The sequence below is a fragment of the Myotis myotis genome, unplaced genomic scaffold (genome assembly GCF_014108235.1).
Source record: "Myotis myotis isolate mMyoMyo1 unplaced genomic scaffold, mMyoMyo1.p scaffold_m19_p_2, whole genome shotgun sequence".
Lineage (NCBI taxonomy): Eukaryota > Metazoa > Chordata > Mammalia > Chiroptera > Vespertilionidae > Myotis > Myotis myotis.
In genome coordinates this window covers 76,208,254-76,234,679 of record NW_023416324.1, presented here as the reverse complement: position 1 = coordinate 76,234,679, position 26,426 = coordinate 76,208,254, and the positions used below count along the sequence as shown (strand labels likewise).

Here is a 26,426-nt window from a genome sequence, read left to right as displayed (position 1 = left end):
CAACTCCAGCTCTGAGATCCCTGCTGGCTGAAAGCAGGTTTCTGGGGTTTTGTTTAGCTTCTACATTTGTAATGTTTCAAACTGCAAGCTCAGAGGCCGGCAGCGGCAGGCAGGGCACGTTGGTTTCCTCCGTCACTGAAGCAAGCAAGCCTCCTGTTTGCTTCAAGCTGCCTGGCTGCCGGCCGCCATCTTGGCTGGCAGTTAATTTGCATATCGCCCTGATTAGCCAATGGGAAGGGTAGCGGACGTATGGCTAATAACCATGTTTCTCTTTTATTAGATAGGATAGATAGACTAGAGGCCCAGTGCATGGATTCATGCACCGGTGGGGTCCCTCGGCCTAGCCTGTGGGTATCAGGTGGAAACCCGCAGTCCGACATCCCCTGAGGGGTCCGGGATTGCGAGAGGGTGCAGGCCAGGCTGAAGGACCCCACCTGTGCACAAATCCGTGCACTGTGCCTCTCGTAGTATATAGTCACAACTGGAAGCCAGGTATTCTTTTCTTAAAAAACTGCTTGTGCCCTAACCTGCTGAGCCAATGGCCAGAATCCAAGAGAGATCCAGCTGTGGCCTGGGCTCCCGCTGGAAATTTCTTCGGGTTATTTCACTAATGTGCTTAACCTGGTCTTCATTCCTTTTATTTAATTTTCATTTTCTTCTATTTCCCTTTTTCCTGTGTTCAAAATGCCTGTCTCATGTTTGGCTTTGGGACAGAAAAGTATCATATATCTAGTTCTTTCCCTTGCCCAGATCTCCTATTAACTGAGGTGAAGGGAGTTTATTTTAGTGTTCACAGTTTGTTAACCTACAGCAGGCCGGGCCTTTTTGTTGACTTAATTTTCCAGTGGCTCTGTTGAGTGGTAGGTAAGAACACCACTTGCCTTACCCCTGTGAGACTGGGATGCTCTTTCTGGAGCACAGCCCATTTCTGTTGAACACATTAAATGGTACATAAGATTTTCAAGTCTAAAAGTAAATCACCAGACTTGTTTTGTTTAACCTCAAATGGAAATGATTTTGTGTTTTTTTGTTTTGTTTCGTAAGTCAAATAACCCATGTGCACCTTAAAATAATTTAGAAATATAAAAAGCTAAGAAGAAAATAAGACCATAATCCTACCCAAAGATTAATACTCAAACTATTTGGTATGTATTCTTAATACCTATTTCTATGTAGATAATTTCCCTACAAAATTATAGTTTTACTGCTCATACCTGCTTTTTAAAAAACTTACATATAGCTTTACATCAGTATTCATTGCGTAACACTCTATTATATAAATGTACAATTATTTACTGAATTGTTATTCTGAGATTTTTGGACACGTGGAAAAATGTAAATATTCAAAATACTGGCTGTGCTGTTTTTTTGATAGATTAAACTCTAGCAACAACATTAATGTTCCCAGAATATACTTCAAGAAGTGGAGTTGCCAGGATGAAAGGGATAAATGTAACATGTGTATAGTCACATTACTTTTAAAAATACAAATACTGCAGAACTATAAACATGAAATCAAGACACGTATTTTAGTTTTTAGAGATAATCTCCTCTAACAATTGATGTGGATCTTCCCAGACCTTTCTTCTAGATACAGCCAGGGCAGGAGAGCTATAGTTTTAAAATTTTTTTACCCCTGTGAGGTCATATTATACATATCTTTATACAATTTTAACTTTTCCCCTTTATATTTTTTGAGAATATTTCCAAATACAAGGTGGGGCAAAAGTAGGTTTACAGTTGTTCATATGGAAAATAATACAATAATTAATAATTAATAATACAAGAATATACTGTGTTTCACATACATACTTGTACCCTCTCTCTATAGAAATTAATCTCCAGGATATATAAATACATATACCTACCTATACACACACACACACACACACACACACACACACACACACACACATATCTATATATATGAAAGGCTAATATGCTGTGTCTGACCATTCGACTGGTAGCTATGACATGCAGCGACCACCAGGGGGCAGACACTCAACGCACAGGTATGGAAACATGGAACAGACTAATGAATCTCAGAGGGAGGGTGGGAAGAGATTAACCAAAGATCTTATGTGCCTACTAGAGGCCTGGTGCACTGATACGTGCACTGGTGGGATCCCTCGGCCTGGCCTGGCCTGCAGGGATTGGGCCAAATTTGTGCACTGGGCCTCTGACATCCCCTGAGGGGTCCCGTATTGCAAGAGGGCGCAGGCCAGGCACCAGGCCTTTAGTGTGTGTGTGTGTGTGTGTGTGTGTGTGTGTGTGTGTGTGTGTATTTATTTATTTATTTTTTAGTATTCCCTTTACATGTTGATAACGTTGGAGTTTTGTGGTTTACCTGCCAAGAGACTTTGGGAATTTATTTCTTGGTTCATTCAAGATAAATAAGTTAATTTGAATGAGTGCACGCCATATACAAGACTCTGGGGAAATTTAGCTGCTAAAGTCCTGAGCTTTTGGTTCAGGGAGAAAAACTGGAGCATGTGTTATGATTGGCAGCCCGTAAGTTGCTATGACAGCAGAGGAGGGGCATCTCAATCAGACTAGGGAAGTGCTCACTAACATATTATTTGAACAGACCTGGATTCAAATCTTGGTATGTGTGACTTATTAATGGAGGCTATAGGTAATTTTTAACTTACCTGCCTCAGTGCAAGATGGGTATATACTAGTAGTAACTACCCCACTATGCCAACATGAATATTAATTGGGAAAATTATAGAAGAGTGTTGAACATCCATTAGTAGGATTCTCGTTAAGTAAACAAGTCATTGTATAGTAATACAATTTTATGCAGCTATGAAAAATAAGGTCATTTTAAGTATACTGATAGGAATCAAACCCTAAGATGTGTTGTAAGAACAGTATGTGGTTTGCTACCATTTGTGTAAAAATTTTCTAAAGGTGTGGTTGTGTATATTTAAAAAAAATTTTTAAGGCGTGGTATGTGTATTTACATAGACTATCTTAAGCAAATGCCAAAGTAACTTAATAGTGCTTGTCTTTAAGGAGGGGAATTCGGGATTAAGATTAGGAGAAAAATATGCTTTCTGTGTATACTCACTTGTGTTGTTTGAGTTACAATGTGCATTTATTTATAAAGGAGAGGTTTTTTTAAATAATGAAAAGTTTTTAAAAATACAATCATAAAGTAAGATGGTATCAATATAATAAATTCTTCAAATGTTTTTAATATGTTTTTATTGATTTTAAAGGGAGGGAGAGAACTAGAAACTTCAATGATGAGAGAGAATCTGATTGGCTGCCTCATGTACACCTCCTACTGGGGATCAAGCACACAACCCTGGGCATGTGCCCTGACTGGGAATTGAACCGAGACCTGGGTTCATGGGTTGAATCTCAACCACTGAGCCACACAGGCTGGGCTCAAATATTTTTTACAATCATTTTTATAAAGTGGCTATAAGCATGGACTTTGGTGTAGGCATACTTACTGGCTGTGGGATCTTAGAAGAGTTATTTAAACACTCTAAACCTTAGTTTTCTCCTGTAAAATAGGAGATAATAGAAACTACCTTATGAGGTTGTGTGAAAATGAGATAACACAATCATTTAGAAAGCAATTAACATGGTGCATGAAATACTGTAAGCACTCAAATGTTCATTGTGTTATAGTTAATACTAAAGAGCCATGTCTATGTGGACTCTTGGTTGCCAGTGGTAGTGATCTGACTCAGTTGTCCTCTAACAAAAAAGGGAGTTTGTTGGCTCACAGAAGTGAAAGCCTTCAGTAGGACTGCTTTTCAGCATGGTTGTATCTAGCACCTCCCTCAAAGGTGTTGGGACTCAGCCTCTTTCCAGGTCTTAACTGTGTCTTCTCTGTTGGCTCAGTTGCCAAGTAGTTCCAGGCTTACACCCTACTGCCTAATAACTCCCAGTGAAAAGAACCCCGTACTTTTCAACAAAAATCCCAGGATTGACTGATTCATCCTCTTTGTTCATGGGCCCATCCCCAAACTAGTCACCTTAGTTGAGGGTGCACTTAGTTAAGGAATGCACTGATTGGCAGGCCCAGATTACAGTCCTCACCTTTGTAACCTGCATGGCAAGGGTCAGTTTAAGATGTTGAGCAATAGTAGACCTTTTGTTTTCAGGCTTGGAGACATAGAAACCTTCCCCAGCAACAACAACAATAGGGGCAATAAATGCGGGGCAGATAGAAATTGGATGTTCCCCACAGCGCACTGCTTGGCTGCCTGACCATTAATCCTGTTATTTTCATATATGTGTTTTTAGAAAGGCTTAACGGTGCCACTGTTCGTTACTGAGGAATGTGATCTTAGTTGGAGCTGAGATCCCAGGCAGGTGCCATGTGGGTGGTCTGCACAGCATCTCTCATGTCCAACTTTGACTCCTGCTTAAGACCAAATGGCTAGGCCTTCTGTTGAGCACCAGAAAGATTAGTTGCTTGACTAGTAGGGGGCATGTAATATGAAAATCTGTTTATAAACAGAGTAACTCTCAGTTCAGCAAGAAGTTCACACTAAGAGCAACCAAAACTTGAGATGAGCCCTGGCTGGTGTAGCTCAGTTGGTTGGAGTGTCATCCCATGCACCAAAAGGTTGCTGGTTCAATTCCCGGTCAGGGCACATACCTAGGTTGTTGGTTTGACCCCTGGTCTGGGGGAGGCAACCAATCTATGATTCTCTCACATCGATGTTTCTCTCTCCCTCCCCCTCTCTCTAAAATCAATACGCTGCTTTTTTTTTTCTTTCTTTTTTAATAAGATGACCAAGAGAATAGATTTTAATCTGCCCTGGTGCTCAGCCCAGAGCCAGGGGGTATCGGCAGAGACTACCTGCACTGTTTAAATCCTCCAGTCTAGTTTTTGGTTTGTTTTTTTGTTTGTCTTACCAAGCGTGTGTGCTTGAGTTTGATAAGTTAAAGTAATGCCACTCCAACATGTGTAGAAATTATTAGCCTTTCCCCAAAGAGTCCAGTTATTACGCCCATCCTCTGACCTAGGACCTGCAAGTACTGTGTCCTCGCAAGTCCAATTCAACTCCCGCTCACTGAACAGTGGGGGAGGGGTAGCAGGGAAGCCCAACAGAAACATCCATTTGGAAAAGGAAAGGAATACGTAGTGGTCGTGTCCTCAGCAGGAATGCTGGCCCTTGGAGACTTGGTGGAGACGTGGCTCGCTTGTGGGGTCAATACGGTCACCTCGATTTCTACCCTCTCAAACAAAGCTCGGGTCTTGTTGGTGTAGATTTATACGCTTCAGTGGTTGATTGTCTTGGAGGCTGAGACCTCATAGGCCTTTGCTTTCTAGATGTAGAGATTCTCTGGCCATACAAGTGCCTTTAAAATGGAGATTTTTCTGTCTAGTATTTAGACTTGGTGAACTCTGACATTCGGTGCTTGGTGACCAGGACACATCACGAGTAGTCCTGGTTCATAAAGTTCCATCTCAGTTTCTAGCCCACAGTTTACTGCTTCCATAGGCCTTTGGCAAAAGTAATATTCCCCAGGCTGCTGGCCAGTGGTGGGCCCCTATTGTGAGGATTCGGAAGAATACGGCCTTGGGGGCACATGAGTTCCAGGCTCCAAATGCTTTTCCCACTTGCCTTCCTTCTGTGGCCTTTAGCATGGGCAGGGAACATAGCTCTCTATCTTGGATTAGTTTCTGCAGAGAAAAATGGCCTCCGTGGCAACACTCTTCTCTACTTTTAGGTACGCCAGCCTCGAATGAAGTGACCGACACAACTGCCACTCCAACAGCTCTGCCAGCCCCACCATACTCAGCTAATCCCACAGGCTATTGCTTACACCACACTTTCAGGTTCTCAGCTCAAAGTGCTTTAAGCAAAAAGGAAATTTTATTCACTAATGTAACTGAAGAGTCTGGGGCCCCTTTCCCTCCATCTCTCCACTCTGCTTTCCCCTGTGTGGCCTCCATCCTCAGGTAGCTTCTGGCTTCCAGCTTATCAACTTTACCGGGAAGATACCCCCCTTCTTGCCAGCAGCTCCAGAAAAAAAAAAAGGCCTAGAGTTGGCCTTGGCTCACCCAGCTTTGGTCATGTGCCACCCTAACCAGCCACTGTGGGTAAAGGGAAGAGGGAAGGGAGAACGGACCACAGTGACTGACCAGACCTGTGTGCACTCAGGCTGGGTAGGGGGGTATTCCCCAAAGAACAATCAGGGGGCATTTGCCTGGTGAAGAGGGAATTTTCCTGGGCCAAACATAATACCAGACCCACACAAGGATTGGACAGTATTTGGGAGGGGGAAATGAGTTTGAAAAAACAAATTTGTGAATTGTCATTCTTAGGACTTTAGAGTAATGTTTAGCCAATAGAAAGGTAATCTGTGCCACTAAACTAAGCCATGTAGTAAAAAAATAGAGATGTCACCCTGACTGGTTTGGCTTAGTGGATAGAGCGTCGACCTGAAAGGTCCCAGGTTCAATTCCAGTCAGGGGCATGTACCTTGGTTGCGGGCACATCCCCAGTAGGAGGGTGTGCAGTTTAAAGTCATCAATTTTAAAATTAAGATATTTTACCCTTTTTTTGTACTGTCTTCAAAATCCAATGTGCATTTTATTTCTCCAAAGACATATCTTTTTTAAAGATATGTTTTCATTGATTTTTTTAGAGGGAGGGGGAGAAACACTGATCAGCTACTTCCTGCTACTGGGGATCAAACCTGCAATCCAGGCATGCACCCTGACTGGGAATTGAACCAGTGACCTTTTGGTGCATGGGACAACCCTCAACCAAGTGAGCCATGTGTTGCTAGTTGCTTACTGTAGTGAACAATACAAACTGCTGACAACATTCATAGAGAAGCTGAATATTTATCATCAGCTGATAAATTATTACTTCCGTTTCTGTGTCATGGGAAGTTATTTTGAAATTGTGAATCCCTCATTAGAAGAACCTGTCCTAAAATAAACCTAAATACACATTGCTCTGTGTAGTGTCTTGTTGGGGCCACTTCTGTCTGAAACACCCATCACACCCATACAGTTAATACTCCACAATGATTTTAATTCTCTGCTCTTGTGGACTCTATGCCTTAGGTAGAGTATCTTCCTTACCTCTGTTCCCCAAGTCCAGTGCCCAGTACATAGAAGACACTAACTGGATAATTTTAAAGTGAAATGAATATAAATTTAAAACTTTTATGAGGACTTCTCATTTAAATGCCAGGTTTAGTGACTAAATGGCAGAAATAATACCACTTGAAGCCCAAGATTGAGTATTTGCAATATTTGTTATTGTGATGAATGACCATCTGTAGTCTGTGACCAGTTGTGTTACCACAATCACTTAGAGATTGAAGACCTACAGAAACTCAGGCTCTGTGCTGAGCAGTAGGTATATACAAAGATAAATGGGAAGCAGTCCCTGCCTGAAATTAAATGAGAAACAGATTAGTAAAATAACTCTTATATCTAATAAGTGTTATGATGCACATAAACACAGGGTGTTTGGGGAAGTACAACGAAGGGCGTCCAACCCAGGTCAGAGATGGAGAGAGGCAGTAAAGGCTCACTGGGGGAAAGTTAATTTCAGTTCCATGGTGCCTGCTGGATTCTCAGTATCTAGCCCCATGCCTGGCACATGTGTTGAATCAGTGAATAAATGAATAGCGTGGCGCCTGGATCTAATCCTAAAGGATTGCTGGATTTGTCCATCTGAGTGTGTACGGATGATCATTGCAGATGAAGAGAGAGCTTGGGGAGTGGCGAGACCCTGGGCGAGCGGAGCCAAGGTGTGAGCAGGCACGAGGCTGCAGCGCTGGGCAGGGGCCAGATCCCACGCAGCCTCACTTGTGATTGTCCATGTGACCGGGACGAATGATTGTACTTTCTTATTCCAGGCCAAGCGAAGGCTGGAGCTAGGAGAAAGCGGTCATCAGTACCTCTCAGATGGTTTAAAAACCCCAAAGGGCAAAGGGAGAGCTGCACTGCGAAGTCCAGACAGTCCCAAAAGTAAGGATTCTTTCCTCTCTGATTCTCTGTGGTGTGGGCTCCCAACTTTCAAAGCTTGCGGCTGGAAGGGCGCCAAGGTGTGAGAAACTTTGGCATGTTTTGTTCTTTGTCATTTCTTTCTGTGCCTATCCAAAAAGTAAATACCGTGTCTGCAGACACCCAGCAAAAGGTTTACCGAGTCACTCCAGTGCCTAAATACTGACCTAAGGGGAGGCCTCTTGAAATGTGTGCAGTTTCATTTTTCAACTCGGAATATAAGCTCCTTGTTCCATTCTATAATCAAATTTAATTTTAACCTTCTTTAACGGACATTATTTCAGAGACTGAGGCTAAGTGGGTGTAGACGAACTGTGCCAGAGTCGCAAATGTCTGTGTCGGTCTGAATCTCTAGCTCAGCATAAAGCAGTATAAGAATTGGTTGAGCCCAATGAATTGCTGCTAGTTTTCCTTTCCGTTGATATGATCACTGTTTCTTCTGGGAGAGAGGAAAGTAGGTCGGAGATGGCTAGCCAGTCCTTTATGTCTCTGGCCTCGTTAGACTTTGTTCTCACCTTTCCTGTAGTTTTCGTATTAAAAAATCCACAGATTGTGTGTACTGCTACATTAAATCCTTGACCTGTGACCTGTAAGAGAATAGGCACAATATTAAATAAGAAATTTTATTCAAGTGGGATAGGGAGACGATTGAAAGACACTTCCAGGGTCCAGAAAGTCTTCATCCAAATGAAGCATCATTGGATACATTGGTGAACAAGTTACAAACACACACAACCCGGGAGCCTGAAAGGCCAGCTGAAGTGGGTCTGTCTGAGCCCGGCACGAAATGCTGGGGAGATTCCTCACCTGTCCGCATGGGGTTAGACTCCACGTTGCTGATCCCATGGGGCTGCAGCACTTTCTCATTCGTTCATCAGACATTTTTGAGCACCTACTGTGTGTGGGATACTTTACTAGCTCCAGGGAATAGGATGAACCGAAGTAGAAACCACTGAGAAATTCACAAACAGGAATTTTAACTGTCCCTTCCTTTTCTAATAAAGCAGTTTCATAGCTTTCTATGTAACTTGACAGAAATGGCTTTGCTTCTGATACTAATACTTGGGCTGCAGTGGGAGAGGGGGCTTGCTCAACTGCAAAGAAACCCCTCATTTCTTTACCTTCCCCCCTACCCCCCACCCGCTCGGTTTTTGTTTTTCTTTAAGCTCCAAAATCTCCCTCAGAAAAAACACGGTATGATACTTCACTTGGTCTGCTCACCAAGAAGTTCATTCAGCTCCTGAGCCAGTCACCTGATGGGGTCTTGGATTTGAACAAGGCAGCAGAGGTGCTGAAAGTGCAAAAGAGAAGGATTTATGATATCACCAATGTACTGGAAGGCATCCACCTCATTAAGAAGAAGTCTAAAAACAACGTGCAATGGATGTGAGTATGAGTCGCACCCCCACCCCATCCCTGGCTCTGATGGAGGTCCATTCAAACATTGAGCTTCCTCTCCATCCTAACTTTCACATTCATGCCCACACTTCATTTTTTTTGTTGTTCTCCTACTCTCTTCTCTCACCTCTCTCTCCTTCCTCAACTCCTTAGCCACAAGTTCAAAGTCTCCTTAGGAAGAGACCTAATTAGATACTGTCCAAGATAATAAAGAGTTTCTATTTCATTAGCTACAAGCAAGAGGGTCCTGGGATTAATTAGGGTCCTGTAGGTGTAAAGTAGAATGCTGTTAATTTGATACGGTGAAGTCCATGTGTGTAATCTCATAAATGCTTGCACATGTCCTAACTCCAACAGGAATTTGGAAATTAACTATGGCTGTGTATTAACATATCTCGGTATACACACAGTCACCAACTATCTTTATCCATGGTTCTCACAGCAGATTAACTCACTTTCTGAATAAATTAAGGCAAGTGTCAAATGTCTCAGTTCCTGTATCTGTTTCCTTAACCTGCTTTTCTTTTTTATACGTTGGCATAAGACCCCCAGAAATTACCAAGGCCTTTTGTGCTTGTTGGATGATGTTTTGTTGAATTTTGAATCATTCTATCTTTTCTTTCAAATTGTTCTATCTTTCTGTGTTTTCCTACCTGCTTTCCACCTCTCACCCCACCCCCACCTCTGGGAGGCGTGTGGCAGGAAGGAGCTGCCTCTTTGCCCTATGAATTTGAGCCTTCTACAGACACAGGCCTCCTCTGTAGGAAAGAAAGCTGAAATAGTAGTGGTTTTTCACTTAATCTTTATGATATGAAAAGTGAAGGACTATACGTATAAAAAATATATATGTATAAATGTTCTAATTTTAACACTTGGCAAACAAGCACTGGGACCTCCTATGTCAAGAAAGGGACACTCCCCCAAAGGATCGTTTCTCCCTGCCCGCCCTTGCTTGTCCATTTCCCTCCTCCCGCTGGCCTCTCCAGTAGCCATGAAGAGTCTGTGTTTGGGTTTCTAGGGGCTGCAGTCTGTCTGAGGATGGGGGCATGCTGGCCCAGTGTCAAGGCCTGTCAAAGGAAGTGACCGAGCTCAGTCAGGAAGAGAAGAAATTAGATGAACTGATCCAAAGCTGCACCCTGGACCTCAAACTGTTAACCGAGGATTCAGAGAATCAAAGATATCCTTTGTGCCACCTGGTCATTGGGGGTTAGTGCTTTCTAGACTATTTCCAGAGTCAACAATCTGACTTTTATGCACAAGGTAGACTTTTACTTTGGTTTTATGCACATGCGTGGGGTGTCTCTGTGTGTGTGTGTGTGTGTGTGTGTGTGTGTGTGTGAGTGAGAGAGAGAGAGAGAGAGAGAGAGAGAGAGAGAGAGAGAGAGAACCCACTTTGTATTAGAAGTCAGTAGTTATGGAAAGATAATCATCTATTATGTCTATTTTACAACAAGGAGGGAACTTTTTTAAATTCATGTGTGGTTGATACATATGGTACACTCATTGCGTAAGGATACGAATGGTGTCAGTATTAATATTAATGACAACATTCCACAGATTCATCTTTGGCTTCCCAGATTTTGGGTGGGTGTTAGCTGTCACTGTTGGGGTTCTCACATTCTACTTTCTTTTCATCAGCTATTGGAGCAATTGAATTTGTTGAATCTGTCTGATTGAGCTATATAGCTGAAGAAATTGAATATAAAAAATTATTCTGTAAGTTTTAGAGAGCATTAGGCTGATTCACAACACCAGAAACTGATTTTAGAAGAACCACAAGGCCCAAGAAGTCTGAATATATTTGTTCATCTGCAAACAGTTGTAGTTCTTGGAAATAAAAATATAGAAAGCCAATTCCTGTTCTCTGTAGGCTAACAGTCTGGTGACCATCTCAGTACAGCTTACTGTTCATCATCTTACTTCAGACAAAAGATTAGGGGAGATTGCTTTGTTGTTTCGGCAAGAAGATTTTTCAGTGTTCTCAGTTATTAGTAGAAGACAAATGCAATATTTTAAATTACCCCATCTCTAATTTTAGTTCCAGACTTCGATTATTCCACATTTACCTTTGTGAGACAGGAAATAAGATGTGTCCTGCCCATGTTCTTCTCGTGTCTCCTCTCCAATAGGCTTTCCCTTAGAGGGTGCGGGACATTTACTTTCCAATTCAGGTAATTTTTTTGAAACAGCAATTGTTTATTTCTTTTGACCAAAAGATTAACTTTGTCAGCTGATGATTAGTGATATGGAGAAAGTTGTGCTGATATGAACCCCTAATGGTGGCCAGAGTGGGCTGACAGGGGCAGAAACAAGAATGGCTGTCGGGCTGTTTCACTCATTGTTTAGCTGGGAGCCCCAGCGAGGAGATGTGGCAGTTACACATGACTGGCCGCTTGTAGCTTATGGCATTGTCACCTACATTAGCTTTCTCTGCAGCCTTTGTTGCAGGGAATGAAAGCTACCTTGCAGGGGGCTGCTAACCCAAGAAGCCAATTCAGGAGGGAGCCACCGTGGAAGCACTTCTAAGTTTATAAGATTAGAGAATATGTTTGCACCATTTATTTCCATTTGCCATTCAGTTCCAAATTGGGTACAGCTTGTTCACAAATGTGTTGAAATTTTCTTTCCTGCAGCATGTTGAGTAATTGTAGATGAGTTTTTATTTTACTGAGTTCTTGTCACATAGTTTTTTGACAGTGGGCTATGGTGTAAGTACCTGGTTATCAGTTTTCCCAGTGTTCTCAGTAAAAATTCAAAGCTGTTCTAAGACGTTTTCTTTTTTCTTAATCCTCTCCTGAGGATACATTTCTGTTGAGAGAGAGAGAGAGAGAGAGAGAGAGAGAGAGAGAGAGAGAGACATTGATGTGAGAAACATGGACCGGTTGCCTCCCTCACACGCCCTGACCAGGAATCAAACCCGCAACCGTTTGGTATACTGGACAATGCTCCAATCAACTGAGCCATCCAGCCAGGGCATGTCAACACTTTTATAACGGTATCAGTGGTCTTTCTTGATGAGATAAATGGTGACCTAAAACCTGGAATCCTGCTTGAGCTGTCCAGTTAATTGGCTGTTGTCTCAATTATTGAAATTTAAAGAAGGTCGTCGTGATAAATGTATGTGCAGATTGGGGTGGATGTGCTTTTCCCCCCGATAAATGGGTTCATAGCTTCCTTCGACTTCTAGTAAAAAGCTACTGTTCTGAGGGATATTTTTTTCTCTAGGCTCACTCAGTCCTGTTTCTGTGTTAAACATGTTAGATAATAGACTCTGTTAGCTACATTATATTACCCGTAGAAATGCCTTCATTGAATTGTGATTTGCTGTTTTGTTATGTGCATTTTTTTGGTGGGTTACCATTTTTTAACTGCTGGGTAAAGACATTGTACATTATGTTACTCCATGTCCCTTATAAGAAAGCCATGCGACATGTTCTCTCTTAGTGCCAAGTAAAAAGCTTGTCTGTCTAGGCAAGCTTGCATGGATACTTTTATCATATAATAAGTACCATATTCTTTCATGGCATCCTTGCAGGTTTGGCTGCCCAGGCCCTTAAAGGAACTGTTCAGTGCTCAGATGTAACAACTAGGAGTACTGAATATTATTTTACTCTCTTTTCCTAAATCAGTGTTTCTCATATTCATTCAGGTTGCAGACCATGTGGAAGCCACTTTCTTCCTCGTGAACACTGAAATATTGATAGAGTTAATAATATCATATAAAGGATAATTTTTCTAACCAAGAAGGACTGACACTCTTAATATATAATCACAACCTGCCCATGTACACTTAAGAAAATATATTGCCTGCCTCCGCAGTATTCTGAGTTCTTCCACTAATATATCTATTTGCTACTAATTCATTCATTCATGCATTTGGGTGACTGCTGACACTTGCTAGTAGTCAAGTAGAAGATAGAAGTTTTTGGAAGTTACAAAAAACTATGTTTAATAGAGCTTAAAATTTTTTTCCTGTAAATTGGTTTCTGCCATCATTCGATTTGAGTGATAGCATACTTCATGGGAACAGGGAATATCTTCATTCCAGAGGAACCTGGTTTGAAAATCCTGGACCAAATGGGTCTTGGTTTTCTTTCTTTTATTTTTTTAAAAATATTTTTATTTTTTTTTTTAAATGTTTTTATTGATTTCGGTGAGGAAGGAAGAGGGAGAGAGAGAGATAGAAACATCAGTGATGAGAGAGAATCATTGATTAGCTGCCTCCTCCACACCTCCTACTGGAGATTGAGTCTGTAGCCTGGGCATGTGCTCTGAGTGGGAATCGAGCCATGACCTCCTGGTTTCATAGGTTGATGCTCAACCACTGAGCCACCGCAGCCGGGCCTTGGTTTTCTTTTGTTAAATTAACTTTGCTGTTTCTGTGTTTGTTTTAATATTTTAAGCCATGGACTTTTTAAAAATGGGCAGGAAAAAGGTATGCATTTCTTTTGTTGTTTGGAATATCACCCAGAAAACAAGATTCGTGGAAGATCCCATGTATGTAAAGATCTAGAAGGCAAAACAGATACAATCTTATAAACCATAAAATACTTCAAAATTTTTCCATGCGTCTATTTTGTTAATCTCATAATGGTTATCTGAGGCAATTAGTTGGAAGATTTCCTTAACACTCGTTACGTTAGCTTATGCTACATATCAAGATATTCGAAAAATTAGTGGCCTTAAAGACCAAACTGTTATAGTTGTGAAAGCCCCTCCAGAAACAAGACTTGAAGTGCCTGACCCAATAGAGGTAAGGAGATGTCTTTGTTCATCTGCAGATATCTTTCTGGAATGCCTGAAGTTAAAGAATCATTGATTCATGGTTAAAGTTCATATCCTCCTGAAAACTAGAAAGTTCTTTCCCCATCTGTTTTACTTAATGCTAACTTTAAAAACATTTCAACCAATCAATATATATTGCATGTCCAAAAGATCTAATTTTAACAAAGCAGGGCACTCAGCTCAAGGTGGTATGCAATGGCCTGTCCCTCTTGTACTTTCTTTTTTTCATAATTTGTTGGTTCCAATCAATTTGAAATTTTGGAGAATTTTATGTTGATTACTCTAAATATAATTCCCACTACAAAAGAGATAGGAATGCTGTAAAGTATCTCCCTAACTTAGCACATTTCAGAATTTATCATTTATATCATGTTTACTTTTAAGAGATGAAATGGGACTTTGGTTTGTTTCATAGGCTAGCATATTGTAAGAAAGTAGGGTGCGTATTTTTGTGATTGGTTTCAGATGTAGTTTAATAAGAGGCCCAGACTATACCTCTAAGTTAAAGAAATGTAGTAAAAAGAATATGCATAGAAAGTAAAAAGAGAATGAAATTTGCAAGCTCTCATCTAGGGTAGAGTTCTCACCTTCAGTGATAATAATAGCTCTGTGACCTAGATGAAGAGGAATTTTAAATATTAGTGTGCTGCATTCTCTTATTAAACTCCGTTCCAGTGGTTATTAAAGTTCAACACTAAAAAAGCCCTTCCGTAAAGGAATAACAACATGGAAGTATTGTATTTGGAACACTAAGAGCACCCTTTAATAGTTTGTGTGATGCTTTTTTGTTTTTTTAATATATTTAGAAAAATTCAGAATTATTTAGCATAATTCACCTTCTCCAGGGCAGGGGTCAGCAAATTTTTCTTTAAAGGGCCAGACAGTAAATATTTTTGGCTTTGTGAGCCATACAGTCTCTGTTGGGACTGCTCACTGCCCAACTCTGCGTGAGAAAAACAAACACACCTAGCCAGAGGCCATGCATCAATAATGGGAGTAAGCGTGACTCTGTGCCAATAAAACTCCTCACAAAATCAGTTGTGGACTGGATTGGGCCTTGGGCTATAGTTTGCTGACCTGTCCTCTAGGCGATGGCAGTCATTGGTACAGGCAGACTAGCTGTGGCAAAGCAAAATGAACTAAGAAAACTACCCTTGTTTCACATTTTTAGATGAATATTACTATTTCTTTCATTTCCAAAAGAACTTTCATTTTGAACCTTCCTCACTCTTTTCTGTTCATAGAGCCTGCAAATACACTTGGCAAGTACCCAAGGGCCCATTGAGGTTTACTTGTGTCCCGAAGAGACTGAAACACACAGTCCAATGAAAACAAACAACCAAGACCACAATGGGAATATCTCTAAACCCACTTCCAAAGGTAACAATTCTTGTATCTGTCATTTGAAAACTATGTTAAAAATGAAGGTGACCATATCACTGAGCTATGCCGGCCAGGCTAGAAGAATTCTGTATCAGAACTACAAGTCTAGGCAAGACACAAAATCTTCTGTTATTATTGTTATGAAGGGAACTTTCTTTTAAAGGCATTCTCACTAGTTTGCAGAATCAAATAATGACCTTGGGTTAATGACTCCTCCACCCACGAATGGAGTCCCTCAGGATTTGGCTATTGGCAGAAACCATTTCCTTACAGTGTTTGGAAACCCAACTGAAGTAGGGAGTGAAGCTGAGTGAATCATCAGCTATCCTTGGCCACACACCTTTCCATGATGCTACAGAGATCCTTAGAGAGAGAAGTGTTTGGAGAGAAAAGCCTTCTATCAAAGAAGTTTTGTCTTAATTTCCCCTTCCTCCCCCCAGTGTATTGGGGTGAGGATATGGAAGGAAACCGCCAACCAAATAAATCTAACTTCTTCCTGCACTGTTCCTGGAGCAAAGGAAGTTCTTTGTGGTTGTTTTTTTTTTGTTTGTTTGTTTTTTTCAGTATGTGTTTCATTTTTCCCCCACCTCCCAATATAGCAGCAAGAATAGCAGTGATTTAAGTGAACAGGTCTGGCTTAATACTGAGCAAAAAAAATATAGATGTCTGAAACTGGGATAGTACTGAACCCTATACAGTTGATCCTTGAACAATGATAGGGTCAGGGGCTCTGACCCCCTCACAGTCAAAAATCCACCTATAACTTTTGACGCCCCCAAATCTTAAATTGTCCCTCAGTATGTGGAGGATTGGTTGCAGGACCTCATGGATTCCCAACTGTGGATTGAAGAAAGTACGAGTATTTATTTTTTAAAAATCTGAGTATGAGTGGATCCATGTTGTTCAAGGCTCAACTGCATAGACTGTATTTTCCTATATATAGGTATCTATGGAAAAGCTTAATTAATAAATTAGGCTCAGTATGATATTCACCACAATAACTAATAAAATAGAATAATTATAACAATATACTGTAATAAAAGTTATGTGAATGTGGTCTCTCTCAAACTGTCATTGACTGAATACTGTGCTCAGCTTTCTCGTGATGATGTGAAATGATACAACGCCTACATGATGAGATGAAGTGAGGAGAATGACATAGGCATTGGGAGGTAGCGTCAGGCACGCTGCGGCACCACAGCAGTCCATCTGATAACTGATATGGCTCCAGGTGGCTAACAGGCAGGGAGTGTCTAAGGTGAGGAGATGCTAGACAAAGGGATGATTCACATCCCAGGCAGGATGGAGCAGGTCAGCACCCTACCAGAACTGTGGCAATTTAAAACTTAGGAATTGTTTATTTCTGAAATTTTCAGACAGCAGTTGTCTCTGGGTAATTCTGAAGCTGGGGAAAGCAAAACCACAGATAAGGTGGAACTACTGCAGTGGTTCTCAACCTTCCTAATGCCACGACCCTTTAATACAGTTCCTCATGTTGTGGTGACCCCCAATTTCATTGTTACAAATTGAACATAATTAAAGCATAGTGATTAATCACAAAAACAATATGTAATTATATATGTGTTTTCCGATGGTCTTAGGCGACCCCTGTGAAAGGGTCATTTGACCCCCAAAGGGGTCGCGACCCACAGGTTGCGAACCGCTGGACTAAGTTAAAAATCAGTGAATTTCTACTAGGGAGCCAACTTTATAGTATTGACCTTATATTTTGTTTTGTTTTTCCTTATATAATGACCAGTTGATATCAGAGAGAAGTTTTTTTTTAACTTATTAACCTCTAATCTTTGGAGCTAATTAAATTCTTTTTGCTAATAGTAGGTCCTTTAAAAGATGAGTGAGTGACTAGACTGCCGACAGGTGATCTGTATCATAATGCTGTCTAATTGTCATTAGCAGGGGGTGAGAGCTTTCGGAACAGCAACTTGTATATTCTACTTACTTTTGTGTTTCCACCAATTTTCTTCCTTTCAGACTTGGCTTCAACCAACTCAGGACATAGTGATTGCTCAGTTTCTATGGCAAGCCTTTCTCCTTTGGCCTCCCCAGCCAACCTTTTACAGCAGACTGAGGACCAAATTCCTTCCAACCTAGAAGGACCGTTTGTGAACTTACTGCCTCCCCTGCTCCAAGAAGACTATCTCCTAAGCCTCGGGGAGGAAGAAGGCATCAGCGATCTCTTCGATGCTTATGATTTGGAAAAGCTCCCGCTGGTGGAAGACTTTATGTGTAGTTGATTATGCTTTGTGAACTCCTTATAAACCAATATTTTTTTATTATGGAACCAGAACATCTGTCATGCAGTGTTGTCCCTTCCTACCTTCTTCCTCCAAGATAGTATCATGAAGTGAACTACAGACTTCAGAACAAAGCTGACATTTTAATGAATTTTTATATATATATATAAATTGTCTCAACGCACAGTTGCAGGCTCCCTTGGGGAAACCCTGCTTTGCCCCAGGCTCCAAAATCTCCTGGATGAGTCAGCAAGTGAGAAAATGTGCAATCAGGTGTCTCTCACCCATACTTTCCTCCCTCCCTCCCTCCCGGATTGGCTTGCTGTGCCTGACGGATGGGCTGTAGAAGGGGGTCTGGCCATCTGGGCCACTGGAATACAGCAATCTTCCTTAATAGCATTTCAAGCCGTGCCTTCTCTGCAGAATGCATGTCTTTGGGGTCTGCTAATATGGAATGGAACTGCAGGAACTGTAAACTTGAAGTCATGCAAAAGTATGAAACGGATGTCTTCAGCTCTTCTTAGGAATATTTAAATTACTGTCATAATTCAGTGTAAGCTATGGGCCATGGGTCCAACTTGGAGGTCAAGAGAACCTCCAACAGCCTTTCGGATGAAGAACCTGTTTTCGAATACTTGTTGCAGATACAGAAGAATAGTTGAGATCTGCCACTGTTAAGCTGTTGTGGATTTTCCTGTCTCCATAAACCACTCCCACTGCCCTGCCCCCAACATGTTTGTGAGTTTAAAGTTGATTTGTAGCAAACGCCTACTGAGGAGTTCTTTGTGGATTGTTTTAGACTTTTAAATTTTTTTTTTAGCTGCCATTTAAGCATTCCTGTGGCACCCATCACCATTACAGTTTAACTGTTTACTTTGAAGCGGTTTTTGCTCATTCAAATTATTTAAGCAGAGATAGAGAACCTCTCTGATCCGAGCATCTGAACGAGTGTGACCTAAGGTTTAACAGCCTCTGCAGAAGCATTGCCCCATTTGGCTTCCTTTCCCAGGAGGGGAGCTTGGAGCGAGTCTGTCCTCGCTGACATTGGTGGCCCCTTTGAAAGGAGGGCCAGGTCAGGTGATACAGCCGTCCCAAGGAACAGCAGGTGTGGGTCCCTCCGTCCTTGGGCTTCCCGGGGCCCCGTGACCGGGGAAAGGGCTCTCTTACACTGCACTCAGGGAGACCACTTCTCAGGATGCGGTCAGATGGAGAGGCCTCCAGGGAGAAAGGCATCCCATTGTGTGAGTGGCATTCTACCAGTGGCATTTACTCAGGCTGGTGAGCCCAGGGAGCTCCCGCTTTGTGGAGGGCTGCAACGCCCCTGGCCACAACCTGTCCCCCTTCCCTATGAAGGAGTAAGCTGGACCCAGGGAAGTGCGGGCGTAGAAAATGAAGCGATAGAATGCCGGGGTGTTTTCCCACTTTCCTCTTCAGGAATGGTGTCCCGGGTGGGAGGCTTCGTGTCAGTTGCAAATCCTACCAGTTATGTCCAAGAGTGGCTTTCCCATTGGCCAGGGGAGGTGGCCATTTCCCACCGGGAATGTGACTTAGTACCTCAAATCCATTCCTTCGATGCTAAAGACCAGGGGGATGAGGGAGTCTTATTTAAAAACAAAACAAAAAAAACAACCTCAACAGGAACAGAGAAACTGAAGTGCTATGTGCCTGGCCCACTGGTAGGCACATAGTAGGCACTCTATTCACGTGTGTGATTGAATTGAAAATATCCCTTAGGAAAAATACAAAACGGTCAACCACGAACACCCCAGCCAGTTTACTCTAGGTAGAGTTCCACAATATGCAAAGTGGTGGTGGGGGTCAAAAGCATGACACCAGCACTTTAAACGACTTGTGTAGGTATGCGTGGATGTGTGTTTGGGAAGAAAAACAAAGGTGCAGATTACCCTCCTTTTTCTTCAGCCTCCATCCCCAGCCTCCTCCCCTCACACACTGGACTTGGTACAAATATGTGGTCCGAGATGAAGCTTTGGGGTGGGGGAGGGGAGGAGAGCTTTGTGTCAAGTGCCTACTGGAAATGCACTGTGGGGTGTTTTCCTGGATAGGAAACCATTTATGCCAAGCTTTTCCCCATTTCCCATATTTATCTCATCTGGTTAGCTGCCTCTGCTTCCAGCTTTGTGTAATTCCCTGCCAGCTGCACAAAGCTATTTTTTTTTTCCAAAGTCTAACGACTGAGCTCACCTGGCTAGGTTGTTGTGTGTTTTGTTGAATTTCTCCTTAAACCTTTCGTAATGTAATGCCGTATTTATTGTTTTAAAATGAAAGGAATACTAATAAGTCTTAAAAGTTCCTTCATGCATAAGATTTCTCCAGTTAATGGGCTCAACTGGGGTCCATTAGTGAAATGTCCATACTTTGTTGTTCGCATTCGTCTTTTTTTTTTTTTTTTTTAACATAGTATCCGGCACACAAAGTGGGTTAGTTCTCCAGTATTTGTGTTACTTTAAGTCAAAGTATGCCGGTTTCCTGGTACCATTGAGTTGCTGCTATTAAAGCTCACACATGAAATGGCTAAAAGTTACAAGTGTGCAAATTATGACTGCGTGAGCCTTAGAAAATAAACTGTATAAAGGGCAACACATGAGCTGTCAAACAGTGTTAAGGTGTGTGTTTATATGTACAGACTTGTGCATAGCAATTGTTTTATTTAAGTTGATATGTAGTCTACTCACATTTTCATTATCTAGCAATTTTGTACAAAGATAGCAATTAATTTGTAAACACTGCCAGAATATTTTCTAGCTGGTTTGTAATTTTTTAAGAGTGTTATATTTTGTTTTTGTTTTTTGTTGTGGTCTTGTTTTCATTTTTGTTTCAAGTGTAGATCTGTAAATAGAATTGCAGTATTTAAAGCTTTAGCTTTCAGGAAGAAGAAGGAAGAACTCAGCGTGTGCACGGCAACTCGGGCGCGTGAGAGGTTTGAAGGAAGAGGCCTTGTCGAGTCAGTCAGGCAGCACTTGTCAGATTGTGGGAGTTTCTTTTCCTACGGGGTACACGATTTTGTCAAAGGGAAATATTTCTCCCAAAATTGGGAGAAGGCAAACTACTAATCAGTTTAGCTTTGTGTTGTATGCTAGTTTAAAAAAGAAAATGTGTAATATAGTGTAAAAAAAAAAGCTTTTATGATGGATTTTGTAAATAGATTTGTTACAGGGTAACCTGTTCTCTAGCTGTGATCTTACCACTTCAACTGGGTGTAATTTGAATAAATTTTGTATGGTATCGGATCAATAAAATGATTTTTTTTTTTAAGAGTTGAGATTTGTGGCTGGATTTTTACAGTGGCCTGAAGCTTCTATATTAATCTCATTCTTAAAGACATGCTTTAACAAGTTAAGGGGAAAGTTTGCACAAAAGCTTAAGATACTATATTCCTTATCCTTTAAAAAAATTTTTTTTTTATTGGTTTGGGAGAGGGAGAAATAGAAACATCAATGATGAGAGAGAAATCATTGATCGGCCGCCTCTTGCATATTCCACACTGGGGACTGAGCCTATAACCCAGGCATGTGCCCTGACCGGGAATTGAACCATGACCTCCTGGTTCATGGGTCAACACTCAACCACCGAGCCACACCAGCTGGGCTATTTGGCACCTCAGGAACACTGAGCAAATATCTGTGGAGCACTTGTGGTAGACTCCCCACTTTGGGAAGCACAAGAACTTGCCATGTCTCTGACCACCTGCAGAGACTGCTCTCGGGTATTAAAGAAGGATTTTTACACTGCGAATGTGACAAGTGGAGTTCTATAAGGTGTATGAAGCCAATACATTTTCTCAATTTTAGTAATGACCTCCCTCCTTCAAGATTCTGTATTTCTTATAATGCCATATTAATGCTTTGACTGCTATGTCACACTCAACTCTAAGCTCACCTAAAAACTTCAAAATGTATACCAAAAAAATTCCCACCCACAACCAGTCTATTTACCTCAGAAGTAACCACTGTTTTCATATCCCGTTGTTCCCTAGGCATATATAAACGTGTGTGTGCTTGTGTATTTTTTAAAATATATTTTTATTGCCCTGGCTGGTTTGGCTCAGTGGATAGAGCATCGGCCTGCGGACTGAAGGGTCCCAGGTTCAGTTCCGGTCAAGGGCATGTACCTTGGTTGTGGGCACGTCCCCAGTGGGAGGTGTACAGGAGGCAGCTGATAAATGTTTCTCTCTCGTCGATGTTTCTGGCTCTCTATCCCTCTCCCTTCCTCTCTGTAAAAAGTCAATAAAATATATATTTAAAATATATATATATATATATATATATATATATATATATTTTTTTTTTTATTGATCTCAGAGGAAGGATGAGGAAGAGATACAGAAACATCAATGATGAGAGAGAATCACTGATTGGCTGCCTCCTGCACGCCCCACACGGGATTGAGCCCGCAACCCGGGCATATGCCCTGACCAGGAATCGAACCATGACCTCCTGGTTCACAGGTCGCCAGTCCACTAAACTACACCGGTGGAGCTGTGCATGCGTATTTTAACAAATCATACCAAGTATATGCTGATCTTTAGCTTTTACTTATTTTTTTTACCAACTACATCTTGGACATCTTTCCATATTTGTACTTCTTCTAGATCATGTTCATTCTCTTCAAAGTCTGCATAGCATTCCAATAATTAAAAATATATTTAATTTATTAACCTAGGTAATTTCCTATTTGGGCGATTTTTTAAAAAGAATCTTCACCGTAGGACATGCTTTTATTGATTTGTAGAGAGAGGAAGGGATAGGGGGGGAGAGAGAGAAACATCCACTCAAGAGTGACACATTGATCAATTGCCTCCCACACGCATGACAGCTGGGGATCTAACCTGCAACCTAATGGGTACATGCCCTGACTGGGAATCAAACCCATGATCTTTTTTTTTTAATGTTTTTATTGTTTTTTTATAATTCTTTATTGTTAAAAGTATTACATATGTCCCGCTTTCACCCCCATTACCCGCCCCAGGCCTTCATCACCCCAGTGTCTGTGTCCCTAACCAGTGATCTTTAGGTGTATAGGACGATGCTCACCCAACTGAGCCACACGGCCAGGGCTTGAGTGATTTTGTTTTGCTATGAAATAATATAACATTGAGTGCCAGGTACTATTTATATTATGTCAGGTAAATTATATATAATATAAAATGAACCATTAATGACATTTAATACATTCACAGTATTGTGTAAGATCACCACTATTTTAGGACATTTTCATCCCAAAAGAAAACCCCATACCCATTGAGCCATCACCCCATCTCCTATTCCCAGCCCCTGGCAACCACTAATCTGCTTTCTGTCCCTATGGATTTGCCTGTTCTGGATATTCACTATAAAGAATCAGACAAGATGTGAACTTTTGTGTCTGTTTTACTTAGCATAATGTCCTCAAGGTTCATCCAAGTTATAGCATGTGTCTGTACTTCATTCCTTCTTATACCTGAACTAGGGGCTCGGTGCATGAAATTCATGCATGGGTAGGGTCCCTAGGCCTGACTGGCAGTCAGGGCCAATCAGAGCCTTCCAGCTGCCGTTCAGGGCCTATCTTCGTTCCGCCCCACCCCCTGCCAGTCAGCGCACGTCATAGAGAGCCATAGAGAGAGATAGAACTCCCAGTCTCCCAGTCAAATTCCCTCGGGGACACTTTGTATATTAGCCTTTTATATATATAGATTAGAGGCCTGGTGCACAAAAATTTGTGCACTTGGGGGGGTGGGGGGGGATCCCTCAGCCCGGGCTGTGCCCTCTCGCAGTCTGGGACCCCTTGGGAGATAACGCCCTGCTGGCTTATGCCTGCTCCCGGGTGGCAGAGGGCAGGCCCAATCCCTAGGTGCAGCCCCTGGTCGGGCTCAGAGCAGGGCCGATTGCGGAGTTGGGGCGCCGCCCCTTGTCATGCACAGAGCAGGGCGGATCGGGAGATTGCGATGCCACCCTCAGTCACGCTCAGGGTAGGGCCGATTGGGGGGTTGGAGCACTGCCCCCTGTCACACTCAAGGCAGGGTCGATGGGGAGGTTGCGGCGCCACCCCCTGTCACGCACAGAGCAGGGCCAATCAGGGGGTTGGGGTGCTGCCCCCTGTCACGCACAGAGCAGGGCCCATCAGGGGGGTTGGGGAGCTCCCCCCTGTCACGCACAGAGCAGGGTCGATCAGGGGGTTGGGGCGCCGCACCCTGTCACACAAAGAGCCACAGGGTGATCAGAGGTTGGGGAGCTCCCCCGTATCAGGCACAGAGCAGGGCTGATCAGGAGGTTGGGGTGCCTTCACCTGTCACAAACAGAGCAGGGCAGATAGGGAGGTTGTGGCCCCGCCCCCTGTCACACACAGAGCCACAGGGCGATCAGGGGGTTTGGGCGCTGCCCCCTGTCACGCTGATCCTGGTGCCGGGAGGCATATTACCCTTTTACTATATAGGATAGAGGCCTGGTGCACGGGTGGGGGCCGTCTGGTTTGCCCTGAAGGGTGTCCTGGATCAGGGTGGGGGTCCCGCTTGGGTGCCTGGCCAGCCTGGATGAGGGGATGATGGCTGTTTGCATCTGGTCACACCTCCTTCAGGGTGGGGGTCCCCACTGGGGTGCCTGGCCAGTCTGGGTGAGGTGCTGAGGGCCGTTTTCAGGCTGGTGGGTGACTGAAGCTCCCAACCGCTCCTTTTTTCCTTTTTTTTTTTTTTAATTCTTGGATTTATGGCTGTCACTGGAGCTGAGAGCTGTCTTTAGCTGTGAGACCTCACTGCTGAAAGCAGGTTTCTGGCTTTCTTTACTTTCTGTATTTGAAACTTTGTTGCGACTCCAGCTCTGAGACCCTGGCTCGCTGAAAGCAGATTTCTGGGGTTTTGTTTAGCTTCTATATTTGTAACAATGTTTCTTAGCAGCTCAGAGCCCAGCAGCAGCAGTTGGGGAACGTTGGAGTCCTCCGTCACTGAAGCAAGCAAGCCTCATGTTCGTGTCAGTAGCCTGGCTGCCGGCCGCCATCTTGGCTGGCAGTTAATTTGCATATTGCCCTGATTAGCCAATGGGAAGGGTAGCAGACGTACGGCTAATTACCATGTTTCTCTTTTATTAGATAGGATAATAGCCGTTGTATGGTACTACTACATTTTTATCCATTTATCAGTTGATGGACAGTTGGGTTGTTTCCACCTCTTGGCTATTGAAATGCCAGGTACTAGTGTAAGTGCTTTGTTGAGTGCTCTGACTTTTCAAAGCATACATCACTAGCTACATGTTATCGCCTCTCCCAGAATGTAAGCTCAGTGAGGAGAGGTCCTTTGTATTGTTCACTACTTTGTCTCCAGTTCTTAGAATACTCCTAATACCTAATACATATTTGAATGAATTATTCCTATTTTGCAGACGAAGAGGCTGAGGTTTAAGAATGTTTTTTTAAAGCCCAAAGGCAACAGTGCTATAATGAGCTCAAAGCTTTTTCACCTTTACTGTCACCTTCCTCATTTTGTACCTTGTATTGAAATTTTTATTACTATTATTTTGCATTTTTGCTTTCATCCTTAGTTCTGCCTAGGAGTCCCATTTTCCCAGAGTTGGGGGACCTGAATTCTGTCATCAAACATAACTACTATCTACACAGGGATCTGTACCTTTGGTCAGCAGGTAGTCAATAGTTAAGCCAGTTATGAAATCTGAACGAAATGATACAAAGATGTATTCCTTCTTCCATTTAAGACTACTGAAGGCAGTGGATGGTGGGAGCTAGTAAATAAAACAAGAATTGCCATATACAAAAGCAGCTGAAAAATGCAGGCAAGATAAACGTGAATCATGTAGGGCTGCATCCTTTAAAGAGGTGAATATATGACTAAGCTGTGTAAATATTTTATAATTCAGAGCCTTACTTGAGTATTATTTCAGAAATGGGCTCATTCTGTTCTGGGAAGAATTCTATTCTGGGAATAATATTATTGAGACAGAAAAGAAAACCATTATAGAAAAGTTAATTGTATTCACTCATACAATGTCCATTAAGGGAAACATGTTCACCTCATTCACTGCTGGTGGGAATGTAGACTGGTACAGCCACCATGGAAAACAGTCTGGCGAAACAGACTGGGGTGGGGTGCAGCTGGGGACCTATGCAGCTGGATGCACACGTGCTTGCAGAAGACTGCTGAGTAGGCACAACTCCAGCATAAATCAAGAAAAAATTAAGAATAAAGCTACCATATAACCCAGCAATCCCTCTCCTGGGTATCTACCTGAAAAACCCAATGAATTTGCATGAACATATGCACCCCTATGTTCATTGCAGCATTATTCACGGTGGCCAAGACATGGAGACAACCAAGGTGTCCTACGATAGAGGACTGGATAAAGAAGATGTGGTACATGTACACAATGGAATACTACTCGGCCATAAGAAAGGACAAAATACTGCCATTTGCACCAACATGGATGGCCCCTGAGAATATATGCTAAGTGAAATAAGTCAGTCAGAAAAAGCTAAGAACCATATGATTTCACTCATGTGAAATAAGAAAATGAAACTCATGGACACAAGCAGCAGTGTGGTGCTTGCCAGAGGAAGGGGGTGAAGGGTGGAGGGGACCTAATATATGGTGACAGAATAACAAT

The 26,426-nt window shown here is 42.3% G+C and overlaps 1 protein-coding gene across 3 annotated transcripts in view; it reads left to right on the top strand.

The window, feature by feature from the left end:
* Positions 1-17,876, top strand: part of E2F3 (E2F transcription factor 3) — a 79,146-nt gene extending 61,270 nt beyond the window's left edge. For 2 of the 3 annotated variants that reach the window (XM_036349974.1, XM_036349975.1), the window contains exons 2-7: positions 7,855-7,966; positions 9,187-9,388; positions 10,419-10,577; positions 14,039-14,153; positions 15,430-15,565; positions 17,561-17,876. In XM_036349974.1, the coding sequence (XP_036205867.1) occupies positions 7,855-7,966; positions 9,187-9,388; positions 10,419-10,577; positions 14,039-14,153; positions 15,430-15,565; positions 17,561-17,823 (987 nt within the window). In that variant the 3' untranslated portion in view covers positions 17,824-17,876. Of the gene's footprint in view, positions 1-7,854; positions 7,967-9,168; positions 9,389-10,418; positions 10,578-14,038; positions 14,154-15,429; positions 15,566-17,560 lie in introns of all 3 variants that reach the window. The other variant, XM_036349973.1, reaches the window with a different exon arrangement.
* Positions 17,877-26,426: the final 8,550 nt, after the last annotated feature.